The sequence below is a fragment of the Neovison vison genome, chromosome 4 (genome assembly GCF_020171115.1).
Source record: "Neovison vison isolate M4711 chromosome 4, ASM_NN_V1, whole genome shotgun sequence".
Taxonomy (NCBI): domain Eukaryota; kingdom Metazoa; phylum Chordata; class Mammalia; order Carnivora; family Mustelidae; genus Neogale; species Neogale vison.
This window is the reverse complement of record NC_058094.1, coordinates 189,126,089-189,142,653: the sequence shown is the minus strand read 5'-3', so window position 1 is coordinate 189,142,653 and position 16,565 is coordinate 189,126,089. Positions and strand designations below refer to the sequence as shown.

Genomic DNA, 16,565 nt, shown 5'->3' with positions numbered 1-16,565 from the left:
ACATCAGTGGGCGTGAAGATTCTATTTATCTTGGGGCGCCTGGGTGGCTCAGTGGGTTAAGCCTCTGCTTTTGGCTTGGGTCATGATCTCAGGGTCCTGGGATTGAGCCCCACATCGGGCTATTTGCTCAGCGGGGAGTCTGCTTCCCCCTTTTTCTCTGCCTGCCTCTCTGCCTGCTTATGATCGCTCTCTCTCTCTCTGACAAATAAATAAATCTTAAAAAAAAAAGGTTCTATTTATCTTTTTGTCATAACAACCAGTGCTAAGAGTAAGAACATATCTGTATGTATTCTTTGCATATGTATTTTAGTATTTAGGATATTGAAATAAGACTGCTAGATCATAATGTATGAATATTTATAATGCGATAAATACTGAAAACTAATGCTGAAAGTGTCCATTTCCTTGCATCTCCATAAACACCAGTATTATCAAACATTTAACTTTTTCTTTCTGACAGATTAAAAAAAAAGGAACTCATTTTACCAGTCTTCCCTAGTAAAGTTTCACATCTTTCAAATGTGCGTGGCATATTTACGTTTCTTGACCACTTGAAAATTGATGTATAGGATATTTTATATTATAGACAGTAACCTTTTGCCTATTACATGTATATAACATTTCTTCTAGGATATTAGTTTATAATTTATTAATGGTTTTTGCCTTATAGAAGTTTAAAATTTCTTTACAGTCACTCCTATACATTTCCTGGGCTAATTTATTGCTTAGAAACACCCACAACAAAATCATTAAATTATTTCCAAATATTTTCTTTCATAAATTTCTTTTTTTGCCAAATATATATGCATATATTTAAAGCATACAACACAATGATTATATGTACATTATGAAATGATTACCACAATTAAGTTAATAACACATCTAACACATCCATCACCTCACAGTTATCTTTCTGTGTGTGAGAACACTTAAGATCCACACTCTTAGCAAACTTTATATAATATGGTATTAACTGCAGTCACTATGCTGTACATCAGTTTCTCAGAACTTCTTCATCTTACAACTAAAAGTTTGTACTATTTGATGAACATCATCCCTGTTAGCCCCCATTACACAGCCCCAGAAACCACTATTCTATTCTGTTTCTGAGTTTGACTTTTTTCTCTTTTTTAGATTCCACATATAAGTGATACCATAAAGTATTTTTTTTCCTTTGGCCTATTTCACATATCATAACACCCTTCAGGTTCATCCATGTTATCACAGTTGGCAGGATTTCTTTCTTTTTTTTATGACTGAATAATACTCCATTGCATGTATGTATGTATGTGTGTACACACACAAACACACACACACCCCCTACATATTCTTCATCTGCTTGTCCATCAGCTTACATTATTTCTATATCTTGGCTATTGTGAATAATGCTTCAATGAACATGGAAGTGCTGATATCATTTCAAAATATGGATTTTGATTATTTTGGATGTATTCCCAAGAGTATGATGGCTGGATCATATGGCAGTTCTATTTTTAATTTTTTGAGGAACCTCCATACTGTTCTCCAAAATGTCTTTTCAAGTCATTTGCCCATTTAAAAATCAGAATATCATATATTTTTTTTGCCATTGAGTTGTATGAGTTCCTTATGTACTCCAGATATTCACCCCGTATCAGATACACAGTTTGCAAATATTTTCTCCCATTCCATAGGTTACCTTTCCATTTTGTTTATTTTTTTCCTTTGCTGTGCAGAAACTTTTTAGGTGATGCCATCACACTTGTTTATTTTTCCTTTTGTTGCTGGTGATTTTGGTTGCCAGATTCAAAAATTAATTGCTAAGACTCCTGTCAACTTAATCTTTGTGACTGGTGTAAGATAAGAGTTTAACTACATGGTTTTGCATGTGAATATCGTTTTCCAACCATCATTTATTGAAAACACTATCCTTTCCCCAGTGTGTTTGTGCCCTTATCAAAGATAAATTGACCGTATATGCATGAGTTTATTGCTGGGCTCTCTATTCTGTTCCATTGATCTATGTGTCTTTTTATTCCTGTACCTGTACTGTTTTGATTACTTTAACTTTGTGGTATGGTTTGAAATCAGGAAGTGTAATACCTGTAGCTTTGTTCTGCTTTCCCAAGTTTATCTTGGAAATTTAAGGTCTTTTTTGGTTCCATATAAATTTTAGAATTGTTCTTTTTATATCTGTGAAAAATGTCATTGGAATTTTGATATGGATTGCATTAAATCTGTAGATTGCTTTGGGTAGTATGGATATTTTAACATATGTCTTCCAAACCAAAAGCATAGAATATCTTTCTATTTATTTGCGTTGTCTTCAGTTTCTTTTATCAGTGTCTCATAGTTTTCAGTATAGAGGTCTAGCTTCTCCTTTGTGAATTGTATTCCTAAGTGCTTTATTGTTTTTGATGCTATTGTAAATGAGATTGCTTTCTAAATTATCTGTTTAGATGGTTCATTGTGATTCTGTAGAAATGCTAGCTGATTTTTGTGCGTTGATTTTGTATTCCACAACTTTATTTATGTATTAGTTTTAACAGTTTTTTGGTGAAGTCTTTAGGGTTTTATGCATATAAAATCATGTCATCTGCAAACATAGATAGTTTTACTTCTATCTTTATTATTTTTTTAAATTTCTTTTTCTTCCCTAATGCATTGATTAGACTTTTAGTACAATGATGGAGAGAAATAGTTAGAGTGGGCATCCTTGCCTTGTTCTTGATCTTAGAAGAACAACTTAGAGATTTTACAACATTGAGGATAAGGTTAACTCTGGGCTTGTTATATATTATATGCCATTATTCTGTTGAGATACATTCATTTTGTACCTAATTTGTTAAAACTTCTTACCATGGAGGGTTTTTGAATTTTGTCAAATGCTTTTTTCTGTGTCTAATGAGATGATCATAAGGTTTTTATCCTTCATTCTTTTAATGTGGCATATCACATTTATCGATTTGTGTATATTGAACTATCCTTGTATTGCAAAGATAAAATCCCACCTGCTCATGTTGCATGATCTTTTTAATATGATGTTGAATTTGGTTTTTAGTATTTGTTGAGGCTTTTTGCATCTATGTTCATCAGGGATATTGGCCTACAAAATTCTTTTATTATCATTTTACTTCAGTATGAGAGTAATGTTAGCCTTGTAAAATGAGATTAAGCATGTCCCTTCATCTTAAGTCTGTTGGAAAAATTCGAGAAAGATTTGCATTAATTCATGTTTAAATGTTTGGTAGAATTCTCTAGTGAAGCCATCTGGTCCTCCACTTCTTTTTTTTTTTTTTTTTTGAGAGAGATTTTTTTGACTACTGATTCAGTCTCCTTACTAGTTTTTTTTTTTTTAAGATTTTATGTATTTATTTTTGAGAGACAGAGAGTGGAGGTGTTGGGGGGGGGTGAGGAGCAGAGGGAGAGGGACAAGCAGACTTCACTCTGAGTGCACAACATGATGTGGAGCTCAATTCCTGGGACCTGAGATCATGACCAGAGTTGAAATCAAGAGTCAGACGCTTAGCCCACTGAGTCACATCACTGCCCCTCCTTACTAGTTTTAATTTTATTCAGATTTTCTTTTTCTTCACAATTCAGTCCTGGTAGGTTATTTCTAGGACTATGTTCTTTCTTCGGGGTATCCAGTTGTTGGTGTATAGTTGTTCATAGTAGTCTCTTATGACCCTTTGTATTTTTGTGGTGTCAGTTTTAATGTTCCCTCTTTCGTTTTTTTATTTATTTAAATCTTTTTTTTCTTAGTCTAACTAAAGGCTTATAAATTTTATCTTTTCGAAAGACCAGCTCTTAATTTTTGTTGATGTTTTCTATTGTTTCTTGTCTCTGTTTCATTTATTTCTCTTAGAACCTTTGTTTCTTTGTTTCTTTTTTCCTTTTATTAACTTTGGTCTTAGTTTGTTCTTTTTCCAGTTACTTTAAGTGTATAATTATTTATTTGAAATCTTTTTTTCTTAATGTAAGCACTTATCACATAAAATCCACACTTAGAACTTTTGCTGCATCCTGTAAGTTTTGGTATGTTGTGTTGTTTTTATTTGTTTCAAGATATTTTTTATTTCCTTTTGATTTTTTTCTTCAACCCATCAATTGTTCAGGATTAGATTGTTCAATTTCCATGTATTTGTGAATTTTCTATCTTTCCTACTTTATTGATTTCTAATGTCATACTGTCATGGTCAGAAAAGATACTTGATATGATTTCAGTCTTAAATTTGTTAATGATTGTTTTGTGACCTAACATAGGATCTATCCATAGAATGTTCTGTGTGCATTTGAGGAGAATATGTATTTTCCAGCTGTTGGATGAAATGTTCTGTGTAATTTTTAGGTCCATTTGGTCTAAACTGTAGTTCAAGTCCAATATTTTCTTACTGATTTTCTGTTTGGATGATCCACCTGTTGTTGGAATTGGGTATTGAAGTCCCCTTCTATTTTGCACTGTTTTCTATTTCTCCTCTCTGATCTATTAATATTTGCTTAGTTTATTTAGGTGTTCCAATGTTGGGTTACATATAGATTTACAACTGCTATATCCTCTTGACGAACTGACACCTTTATCATCATACAGTGACTTTGTTTGTTTCTTGTTACAGTTTCAACTTAAGTCTATTTCACCCGGAATATAGATTGAGATCTAGGTTTAGATACGTGTCATCTATCATCTACACGTGTGTGTGTGTGTGTGTGTGTGTGTGTGTGTATGTGTATGATATGTAGAGTTACACCTGCTTTCTTTTTGTTTCCATTTGAATGAGTATCTTTTTTCATCCCTTCACTTTCATCTTAATGTGTCCTTAAAGCTAAAATGAGTTTCTTGTAGGCAGCTCCCTGCTGAGCAGAGAGCCCGATGCGGTGCTCGATCCCAGGACCCTGAGACCATGACCCAAGCTTAAGGCAGAGGCTTAACCCACGGAGCCACCCAGGCGCCCCCTTGTTTTTTTGTTTTTTAATTCATTTAGCCACTTTCTCTCTTTTGGTTGGAGAATTAAATCCATTTATGTATATATTTTTAAAGATTTTATTTATTTATTCAACAGAGAGATCACAAGTAGGCAGGCAGAGAGAGAGAGAGAGAGATGGGGAAGAAGTCTCCCTGCTGAGTGGAGAGCCCAAAACAGTGCTCGATCCCAGGACCCTGGGATGTTGACCTGAGCCAAAGGCAGAGGCTTTAACCCACTGAGCCACCCAGGCACCCCTAAATCCATTTATATTTAAGATTGTTATTGATAGATAAGGACTTGTTATCGTGTTATCATCTGGTTGTTTTCCATTTCATAGTTCCCTTCTTCCTCTCATGCTGTATTCTTTTTCTGTAATAATACGCTTTGTTTCCTTTCTCTTAATTTTCTGTGAATCTACTGTAGTTTTTTTCTTTGTGGTTATCATGAGGCCTACATAATACATCTTATAGTTATAACAGTCTATTTTAAGCTGACAAAAACTTAGCTTCAATCACATATAAAAATTCTGCCTTTTTATTTATCCTTTTGCTGTTACAGTCTATATCTGTTTATATTGGTATATACATTAACAAATTGTGCTATATTTATTTTTAAATACTTTTCTTTTTTTTTACTTTTATAATAGATTTCAGTGATTTACATGGCACTATTACAGCAGTACAGTGTTTCTAATTTGACTGTATAGTTAACTTTATGGTGAGTTTTATACTTTCATAGGTGTTCAGGTTACTCATTAACATCCTTTCATTTCAGCATGAATAACTCCCTTCAGCATTTCTTGTAAGGCAGGTCTAGTGGTAATGAAGTCCCTCAGCTTTTGTTTGTCTGAGAGTTATTTGTTCACTTAATTTGAAGGGCAGCTTTGCTGGTTGAAGTATTCTTAATTGGCAGATCTTTTAATTTGAGCATTTTGAATATATCATCCCATCCTCTCTCTCTTTTTTTTTTTTAGATTTTTATTTATTTATTTGACAGACAGAGATCACAAGTAGGCAGAGAGAGAGAGGGAAGCAGGCTCCCCGTGGAGCAGAGAGCCCAATGTGGGGCTCGATCCCAGGACCCTGAGATCATGACCTGAGCCGAAGGCAGCGGCCTAACCCACTGAGCCACCCAGGTGCCCCTCCCATCCTCTCTTGACCTGCAAGGATTCTGCTGAGAAATCCACTAACAGCCTTATGGGGGGTTCCCTTATATGAGATAATTTGCTGCTTTGACAGTTCATTGTCTTTGGTTTTGATAGTTTCATTATAATGTGTCTAGTGAATTTGGAAGATTAAATTTGTACTGGTGACTATGAGCCTCATGTACTTGGATATACATATCTGTCTCCAGATTTGGCAAAATTTCAGCTGATCTTTAAATAAGATTTCTGCCCTTTTTTCCTCTCTTCTCTCTTAGGCTGCCATAATGTAAATATTGTTTCTCCTGATGGCATTTCATAATTCACATAAGCTTTCATCACTCTTTTTCATTCTTTTTTCCTTTTCTCTTCTTAATTTCAAATTATCAGTCTTCAAGTTCCCAGATCCTTTCTTCTGCTTGATCAGATCTCCTGTTGATGCTGTAAATTGCATTTTTCATTTTCATTCATTGCATTCTTTACTTCTAGAATTTTTTTAGTTCTTATTTTATAACTTCTAGTTCACAGTTAAACTTGTTTTGTTCATGGGTTGTTTTCCTGATTTTATTGTTTTGTCTACAATACAGACTGATTTTTTCTGTGGGGTCAGTTACTGGAAAATGATTGTGTTCCTTTGGTTGTGTCAGGCTTCCTTGATTTTTCATGTTTCTTATAACCTTTCATTGATGTCTTCACATTTGATGGAGGAATCACCTCTTTCAGACTTTAAGGACTAGTTTTGGAGAGGAAAGACATTCACTTGTAGGTGGGTGTAAGGAGCCAACTGGGTAAGGTGTGCTGTTTCCATTCCTGGAGAAGGCTCAGCAGTGTAGTATCTGTGCAGTTGAGTTTAACATCAATGAGGATTGCATGGGTCCTCAACCCGAGGGTTAGTGGGTGCATTTTTATTTGAAAAATACCTTTACTTTCCCCTCACATTGAGTTGGTGGTTTGGTGAATAGGTATTTCTGGTTTTGTTTTTTTTTATTTAAAGCATTTTGTAGATAATTATTAGGTTACAGGGTGGATCAGTAGTTAAGCATCTGACTTTAGCTCAGGTCATGATCCCAGGGTCCTGGGATCGAGTCCCATGTCTGGCTCCCTTCTCTGCAGGGAGTCTGTTTCTCCCTCTGCCCCTCCTCCCATTCATTCTCTCAATCTCTCTCTCTATCTACTAAATAAAAAAAATGTTTAAAAATTCTATAGACAATTTTTTCCTAGCATTGAGCATTACCAATGAGAAAATTTTTTTGTAGTTTTTTTTAAATTTTTAATTTTTTATAAACATATAATATATTTTTATCCCCAGGGGTACAGGTCTGTGAATCGCCAGGTTTACACACTTCACAGCACTCACCAAAGCACATACCCTCCCCAATGTCCATAACCCCACCCCCCTGCTCCCAACCCCCCCTCTCCCCAGCAACCCTCAGTTTGTTTTGTGAGATTAAGAGTCACTTATGGTTTGTCTCCCTCCCAATCCCATCTTGTTTCATTTATTCTTCTCCTACCCCCTTAAGCCCCCATGTTGCATCACCACTTCCTCATATCCGGGAGATCATATGATAGTTGTCTTTCTCCGCTTGACTTATTTCGCTAAGCATGATACGCTCTAGTTCTATCCACATCATCGCAAATGGCAAGATTTCATTTCTTTTGATGGCTGCATAGTATTCCATTGTGTATATATACCACATCTTCTTTATCCACTCATCTGTTGATGGACATCTAGGTTCTTTCCATAGTTTGGCTATTGTGGACATTGCTGCTATAAACATTCGGGTGTACGTGCCCCTTTGGATCACTACGTTTGTATCTTTAGGGTAAATACCCAGTAGTGCAATTGCTGGGTCATAGGGTAGTTCTATTTTCAACATTTTGAGGAACCTCCATGTTGTTTTCCAGAGTGTTTGCACCAGCTTGCATTCCCACCAACAGTGTAGGAGGGTTCCCCTTTCTCCGCATCCTCACTAGCATCTGTCATTTCCTGACTTGTTAATTTTAGCCATTCTGACTGGTGTGAGGTGATATCTCATTGTGGTTTTGATTTGTATTTCCCTGATGCCGAGTGATATGGAGCACTTTTTCATGTGTCTGTTGGCCATCTGGATGTCTTCTTTGCAGAAATGTCTGTTCATGTCCTCTGCCCATTTCTTGATTGGATTATTTGTTCTTTGGGTGTTGAGTTTGCTAAGTTCTTTATAGATTTTGGACACTAGTCCTTTATCTGATATGTCATTTGCAAATATCTTCTCCCATTCTGTCAGTTGTCTTTTGGTTTTGTTAACTGTTTCCTTTGCTGTGCAAAAGCTTTTGATCTTGATGAAATCCCAATAGTTCGTTTTTGCCCTTGCTTCCCTTGCCTTTGGCAATGTTCCTAGGAAGATGTTGCTGCGGCTGAGGTTGAAGAGGTTGCTGCCTGTGTTCTCCTCAAGGATTTTGATGGATTCCTTTCTCACGTTGAGATCCTTCATCCATTTTGAGTCTATTTTCGTGTGTGGTGTAAGGAAATGGTCCAATTTCATTTTTCGGCATATGGCTGTCCAATTTTTCCAACACCATTTATTGAAGAGGCTGTCTTTTTTCCAAACAATGAGAAATTTTATATAAAGTTTTGCTCTCTGGAAATTTATGGAGTTTGAGATATGAATGTACATATGTATACATGAATGTGTGTATTTTACATGTTTATTACATGGGACATGTTTATTTACATGGGACATTTTAATCTGAACATTCACAACGTCCTTTACCTCAGAGAATTGTTGGCTCTCTTAAACTTTTGCTTTAGCCTCTCTTTTTTGAACATCTGTTATTGCTCTTTATCAATTTATATCATTTGTATGTTTGCAGATTTGGTTGTACATTTATATTTTAGATTAGCTACTAGATTTATTTGCATCAGCAATTATTGTCAGGGCCTGTCCTCCCTTGCACACAGCAGCTCACTGCAGGATCCTGTTGTGACCAGTAGATTTCAGGACAGGTGGGAAGCCCCCTACCATCCCCTCTACCAGGCAAGTCAGGGCCAAGCTGCAACAGAGGCAGAGTGATTTGGTGATGACACAGTTCTTCTGACAGGCCACCCACTGACCAGCCTTTAAAAACAAACAAACAATCAAAAACCCTCTGGATCTGTTTGTGCCCTTGAACTTCCTTACCTCTTAGTGTCTTACCTGAACTGTAAAACCACTTTCTCAATGGAGCAACTAAACAGGCAGTCCATACCCCTGGTGTGAGTGTAACACACGAGCTGAGAGGAGAACAACGTCGACACCATTCAGGCTGTGTTCACTTCACAGTGCCCAGAGCTCAATAGGTTCTTTAGACATAAATTTTTGTAGAACTAAGAATATTTATATGCTTTACCCAGTAAGTTTTCTTCTGGAAGTTTATTCTGAAGAAACACTCAAGGATGCTCAGAGTTTTATGTACATGGTTGAATATTTATGGGCCCAGCACTCTTCCGCTGCGCAACTCTGCTGACTTACATGGTTGAATATTTAATAGAGATTATTTTTCTCTAAATCTTTCTAGAGGTATGGTCTCCAGCAATCAGTAAAATCTATTTTATCTTAACCAAAGCATGACTTTTTTAATATACCTTACATAGGATGACTATAAATCATGCCTTTCAAATTTTTATTTTTAGTGATATTGTCTAATTTTTATTTACTGATTAGAGAGAATCAAATTTCTTAAACCTAAGAACAAATAAATTAAGTTTGTATTTATGTAATCATAATGGACATTCAGTAAGTAGAGAATGTTTTTTATTCCAGAAAACAGCTCCTTGAACATGGTGAGGTAAAGCTTTCATTTTAATCTTTGCTATATTTGTGTATTAAATTCTAGTTCAAGGATAATTCACAAAGGTTTCGCCTTGCTGCCAGTGCACTGTCAGCAGTGGTTCAGTGGTTCAGCATTGGTAATAAATGCTGATCCTTCCCGTGTGTGCTTTTGCTTTTTTGAATAGTAGTAAGGATTTCTGAAAAATGGAAGGCTTATTTATGACCATGGAACATAATTAAATTGCTTTTATTTTTTCATTCACTCTTTTATTCATTCAACAATAAAAGCATTAATTCCTAACCCAATGAGCTAGTCAGCTTCAGCCCATCAGGGCAGACATCTGTGGCCTTGTGACTGGTGGCCTTTGGCCACACCCAGACTTGATATGCAGTCAGTGACAATCTTGGAGTGTTATAGGATACAGAAGATGGTATAGCAGTGTTGCTGCCCTCAGATATGCATAATTTGTCCACAGAGACATGAAACAAATAAGACAACATATTATACGATGCCAAATTATTTTGTGGCATATGAAAAGAAAGCTCAGCTTTCTTTTCAGCACTTCCTACGTAATAGTGCTTTGAGTCTTAAAAGAAAAGCCAAATATACAAGACAAGACAGCTGAATTTGGACTTAATAAAAACAGCCTATAATTATAACAAAGTTTTTAATAGTTACTATGTGCCATGTACTGTGCTGTTTTAATTCTCATATTATTATTCCCATTCTGCAAATAAGATAAGTCTGTTAATTAGATAAAAATAGCTGTTAACAGAGACAAACACTAATATTTCAATGACTTAACTCAGCGAAGTTTGATTCTTTGTTCACATAAAGTTGAAACCAGGAGTTCCTGGTTAGTGGTTGACACCTCCCCTCCAGCAAGCAGTGATTGAGGAACCCAGATGCCTTCCATTTATAGCTTGGCCATCTGCAGTGTGCTTGTCTGCATCACATCAGCAAAGGAGAAAGAGAAGAGAAGACTCTGCCCTGGAGGCCTATGTTCTTGTCTACATGAAGGCAGCAAAGGAGAAAGAAAGATCCTGCATTGGAGATTTTGTAAGGGCTAGGCCTGGAAATGGAAATGGGGACTTCCTGCCCTCAGCTGGGACCTCAGGCACATGGCCACACCTGTCGGCAGGGAGCTGGGAAATGGAGTGTAGCTACATGTCTAAGAAGAAAAGCAAAGCAGTCTTGGCCACAGAATAGAGACCCACAGAAATTAAGTAGTTTTCCTCAGGTCTGCCTCTAATTCATAATAAAGCTTGCATTTCAACACTGGCAGTCCATTTCCAATGCCTTCAAAGTAGTAATCAATACTTCCTGCTTCCTATAGACAGGGCATTTGGGGAAGGGATTTACATATAGTTATAATTTCATTCACACAACAACCCTTTGAGGTAAGTACAGTTGTTTTGTGTGTTGTACAGGTGAAAGAAAACTATGGCATGGAGAAGTTGAATAACTTAGGGTCACAAAGCTGAAGGGACCTAGGGACCTTAGCTCTGTGGAACCAAGGCCTTTGAACCTAGGGCATGTAGCAGCAGAGTCCGTGCTGTTAATCATTTAACACATGCTATGGCCTAATGTGAACTGTGTTTACGCAAATGAGTTGTGTCACATTGTCCAGTTTTACTTAGCAGGGCACATTTGTACTTTATATTTTATCATATGGTATTCAAAACCCACTGCTTTTTATTTATTTTTTTAAACCAACTGCTTTTTAAAAACACAGTGTTGCTTAATTTTCTGCCCTCTTCTCACATTTTATTTTCTTACTGTTTCTCCATTTATCCTTATTTTGCCCATTTTAATTTTTCTTCTGTTGTGTTCTAATCAGTTTAATCTTTTTTATGTGTCTGTTACGCACCAGGTCCCTGCTTTTGTAGAATTTAATGTGTAGTGTAGGAAGACAGGCAATGTGAACAGATAATGACATGTGCCTTGATAAAGGAGGTAGGTAGAAAAATAGTGCAGAAAAAGTGATTATATTTGTGTGAAGAAGATGGGGGTAGTTAGGGACAGATTTTTTTTAATGATGTTAGAGGAGTTTACCAAGGGCAGAGCATGTACATATACAAAGGAGGCATAAGATAATATGGTATGTTAAGCATTAAAGGCAAATCAGGATTGCAGATGCATAGAAAAGAAGTGATACATGTTCAGACTATAGTGACTTCATATGCAAAGAAGGTAGACTCTATCCTGGACTTTGTTGTTAAACAAGAAATGGTATAATCAGATCTAATTTTAGATATTTTTGTTCAGCTGTCAGTCAAAAGGATGGCTTTTTAAAAGGTAATCAGAATTTGGGGGAAGAATTACTTCTTTTGAAAAATAGATTGAGTGACATATGTTGGGGGTCTGTACCCTTCCATGTTCTCAGATTAATAGAACTATGTGGTTAAATAGTTTATTTTCTGGAAAGGAAGCATAGTGTAGTGGTTAAACACACAGACTCGAGAGTTGGCTGGCCCCAACTTGGCTGTGTGATCATAGCCAAGTTACATTACATCTTTTTGGGAACAACCAGAACAACAACAGTAATGCAATACTTATCCCACATGGTGGCTATAGGATTAAATGAGTTATATGTAAGATACTTACAGTGATTCCTAGTGTTAAGCCCTGTGTAAAGGCCCACTTTTAAATTTGTGTGCTTTCTGGACCGAAACCTCAGGGGCTCCAACTAATACTCTGCCCTCTGTTAAACTGTGCCAGTGAGGGTATTTCTACCATGTTCTCAAGGCATCTTCACAATTGTTGTGGGAGGTGGTTTTGACAGGGTCAGTCTGCCATTTGGACTGACTTTCTACACTTTGTTTTCTTTATGCTTGGGAGCTGCCCCCTCACACTCTACCCAGTCACACTCCCTTATTCCAGGGATGGGGAGTGAACCGTTTCCTGAGCTGCTCTTCTTTCCTTGCTTCCAGCCTCTAAACGATGTTGTGAGGATTTTCCTAGTAATTTTTATGTGGAGAGAGGTATTAACAAATTGACAGTAGGTTACATACAGTACAGAATTTTGGACTGTGCTTTTTAACTGTGGCCTTCTGTCTTCTACTTGGTAGGTAAAAAGAAAACTGTGATAGAATAGGAGATAAATTAACTATGGCAAGAGAGCTCCATAGAAAGTCATTTGTAGCCTGTGAGTGGAAGAGAGTTTAGAGCATGTGGATAACCATAGAAGACCAATATGAGTGGTGCTATTTAGAGTGCTTGTTCTAGGTCATTCCCCCACAAAACAAAAAACGTTGTGCAGGGAAGATAAGGAAATGGTGAAGATCTTTCAGGTCTCCATATGCAGACAGAGTCCTTTCAGCTTTTAGGTGATAAAGGAAAGTCAAGAAGAGTTACTACTTTAGATTTAATTCTGGCCATAAGAGAAGTTAGTGCTCAGGTAGAAGTGATGGGAAAAATAATAGAGTACAAGTGATGGGATTTCGAAGAGACAATGACAGTCTCATCCTGTGGCTCAGAATAACCAAAGGAAGGCATATTGGGAGAAGTCAGATGTACACTTGCATAAATTAGACCACACCTATTGTAGTTGAACATTTTAACAGAACATGGGCAATCTGTACCATGTTCAGAGCAAGGCAACCAGAATTATGACACCATAGAGCTAATGATTCCAAGTTTCTGAATATTTAACTTAAAAATAGCTTTCTAAGGGTAAAGGTGGGATTAGTGCAAAGTCATGACTACAGTATTTGAATAATTTGATATGTGCAAATAGGTTAGACTAATTTTGTGCAGTTGCAGAGGTGTGGAAATTATAGGGAGACATTGATTCAGTTTCAGAAAAGATTTTCTAACATTTACAGCCATCCATAATTATAATAGGCACTCCTATGCATATTCCTTTTCAGGAATTAGTGAAGCATCAGTTCATAGATTGACAGAAGAGATCTCTGTTTCAGATACAGGGTTAAAGAAGATGACCCATGTAATCTACCAATCTGTGATTTAATGGTCCTAAACAAAAAGACCTATTTGGGTGTGAAGTGCGTTAATGTCTTTTGCTCCTTCCACAACATGGCCCCAACTGTGTCTGAAGAGGAGTTTGAGGAAAAATGAAGGGTTGAGTTTGAAATAAATCTTCCACATTCTGACTTTGGATTCAAGAATAATGAAAAAATTAACAAATTCCATTTTTAAACATCTTTACTTAAAAAGGAAAAAACACAGCTTTGCATTTTGTTTTAAACATAAGTTATATATTTCTAATCTAAAATAACACATTTAAAAAGTAAAATTCAGAAAAATCACCATTCAGAAGTAACCTCTATTTTTAGGTACATATTTTTGTAGCCATCTCCATCCCTCCCACCCCAGCCACGCATGTATATATACAGATAGATGGTTTTCACAAAATTAATCTTTTGTGTATATAATTAAACACATTGAAAACTTTCCATGCCATTAGATAATCTGCTAACACGTAATCTTTTAATGGCTATAGACGTAGGAAATGTGGTAATTTACTTATTTCTCTATAATGGTCACATAGGTTTTTTTCTGTTTTTGCCACTAAAAATTCACTTAAGTGATCCTCTTTATACAGTATTTTTGGTCTTGATTATTCCCTTAAATTAGAATGGAAATTTAAGTCAAAGGGGTTGGCTCTTTTGTAACATCTTGATAAATAATGCTAAATGTACAAATTACATCAGTGTATGTTTCAAGGACTCTTCTCTAACACTCAGTATTAAATAGTTGTCCATTTTAAAGGTGAAAATACCTTATTATCTTCAATGCTTAATTTGTTGAATATTAGCAAATTCGAACATAAATATTTATTGACACTTGACTGGGTTGCATAGTCTATTTTTCTAGTGAAGAACTGGCTGATATTTTATGAGTATGACTGTTAGAAAAATTTTGTCTGAAATCTTTGCTCAGTGGAACCCCATCTTAATAAAATGAGTGTCCTACTAATCAGTACAAATATTTATATATATGATTCCATTACTTTAAAAATAATCTAGCTTGTGTTTTGTTCTGATTTTTGTTGCTGGCTAAGTGACATGCAAACTTGTGAAGCATTCAATATTTGTATGTCTCTGTGGCTCACTTCCTCACCTTGCATGTGTGCTGTTCAAATGCCACCTCTTTAGTGAGGCCCTCCCTGATTGTCCTCCTTGGAATTACAACTGCTCCAGCTCGTGGCCTCACACCACACACAGTGTACTCCCAGCCTTCTTCTCCTGTCCCACTTTCTTCACTTTCTAAGAGACTATAATTGATTCATTTACTTGCCATGACAATTTCTATCTCTACTTAGTGAATGTTCTAAAATGTAAGTCTCACAAGGGCAGACTTTGCTTACTGTTATTTTGTTCACGATTGTATCCATGGCCTCCAGAACAGTATGTGGCATTTAGTACACATTTGCTAAAATTTGTTGAATGAATGAATAAATATTACCAGACTTACTATTAAATTAAAAGATCCTTGTCCTAATGAATGATAATATATATTATATGTATTAATTTTAATTTATATTATATGTATTAATTTAATATATATTATATGTATTAATTTAAATATATATTATATGTATTAATTTAAAAATATATAAAGTGAAATATCATTTCGTTTTGTTTTTACAGCTGATTTTTCACACATTGCAACTGTTAGCATTCACTGTCCTTGCCATTTTAATCATGAGGCTGAAGTTGTTTTTAACACCTCACATGTGTGTTATGGCTTCCTTGATATGTTCTCGACGGGTAAGGTATTCATTTTGGTGCCACTACACTATAGTAACTGTATGTATTACTGCTGGTGAGGTTTCCATATTTATTTTAGATGTCTGTTAGAGGGTATTACAGGATTTAGTTCCAGGATGTTTCACATTTTTGTGATTTGCTAATCTTAATCCTTGGTAGTAAATCAGTACTAGAAGGATGAGGTGTGTTTCTTTCTTTATTCTTTTTTTTTTTTAAATTTTTATTTTTTTTCCAATTTATTTATTTTCAGAAAAACAGTATTCATTATTTTTTCACCACACCCAGTGCTCCATGCAAGCCGTGCCCTCTATAATACCCACCACCTGGTACCCCAACCTCCCACCCCCCGCCACTTCAAACCCCTCAGACTGTTTTTCAGAGTCCATAGTCTCTCATGGTTCACCTCCCCTTCCAATTTACCCAAATTCCCTACTCCTCTCTAACGCCCCTTGTCCTCCATGCTATTGGTTATGCTCCACAAATAAGTGAAACCATATGATAATTGACTCTCTCTGCTTGACTTATTTCACTCAGCATAATCTCTTCCAGTCCCGTCCATGTTGCTACAAAAGTTGGGTATTCATCCTTTCTGATGGAGGCATAATACTCCATAGTGTATATGGACCACATCTTCCTTATCCATTCATCCGTTGAAGGGCATCTTGGTTCTTTCCATAGTTTGGCGACTGTGGCCATTGCTGCTATAAACATTGGGGTGCAGATGGCCCTTCTTTTCACGACATCTGTATCTTTGGGGTAAATACCCAGGAGTGCAATTGCAGGGTCGTAGGGAAGCTCTATTTTTAATTTCTTGAGGAATCTCCACACTGTTAGGGTTTATTCTTTTGAAGATAAAGAAAGTTCCATTTTTATTAGGTCCTATAATCCCAAAATATATACTCTTTTTAAACAATAGGTGACCATCATTCTGTGTATTATTAGTGCATTGATAAT

At 36.1% G+C, this 16,565-nt stretch overlaps 1 protein-coding gene across 1 annotated transcript in view; it reads left to right on the top strand.

Moving 5' to 3' along the window:
- Positions 1-16,565, top strand: part of DPY19L2 (dpy-19 like 2) — a 91,467-nt gene that overhangs the window by 59,691 nt on the left and 15,211 nt on the right. The window contains exons 17-18 of the mRNA XM_044246354.1: positions 9,867-9,891; positions 15,492-15,611. Of these exons, the coding sequence (XP_044102289.1) occupies positions 9,867-9,891; positions 15,492-15,611 (145 nt within the window). The remainder of the gene's footprint in view (positions 1-9,866; positions 9,892-15,491; positions 15,612-16,565) is intronic.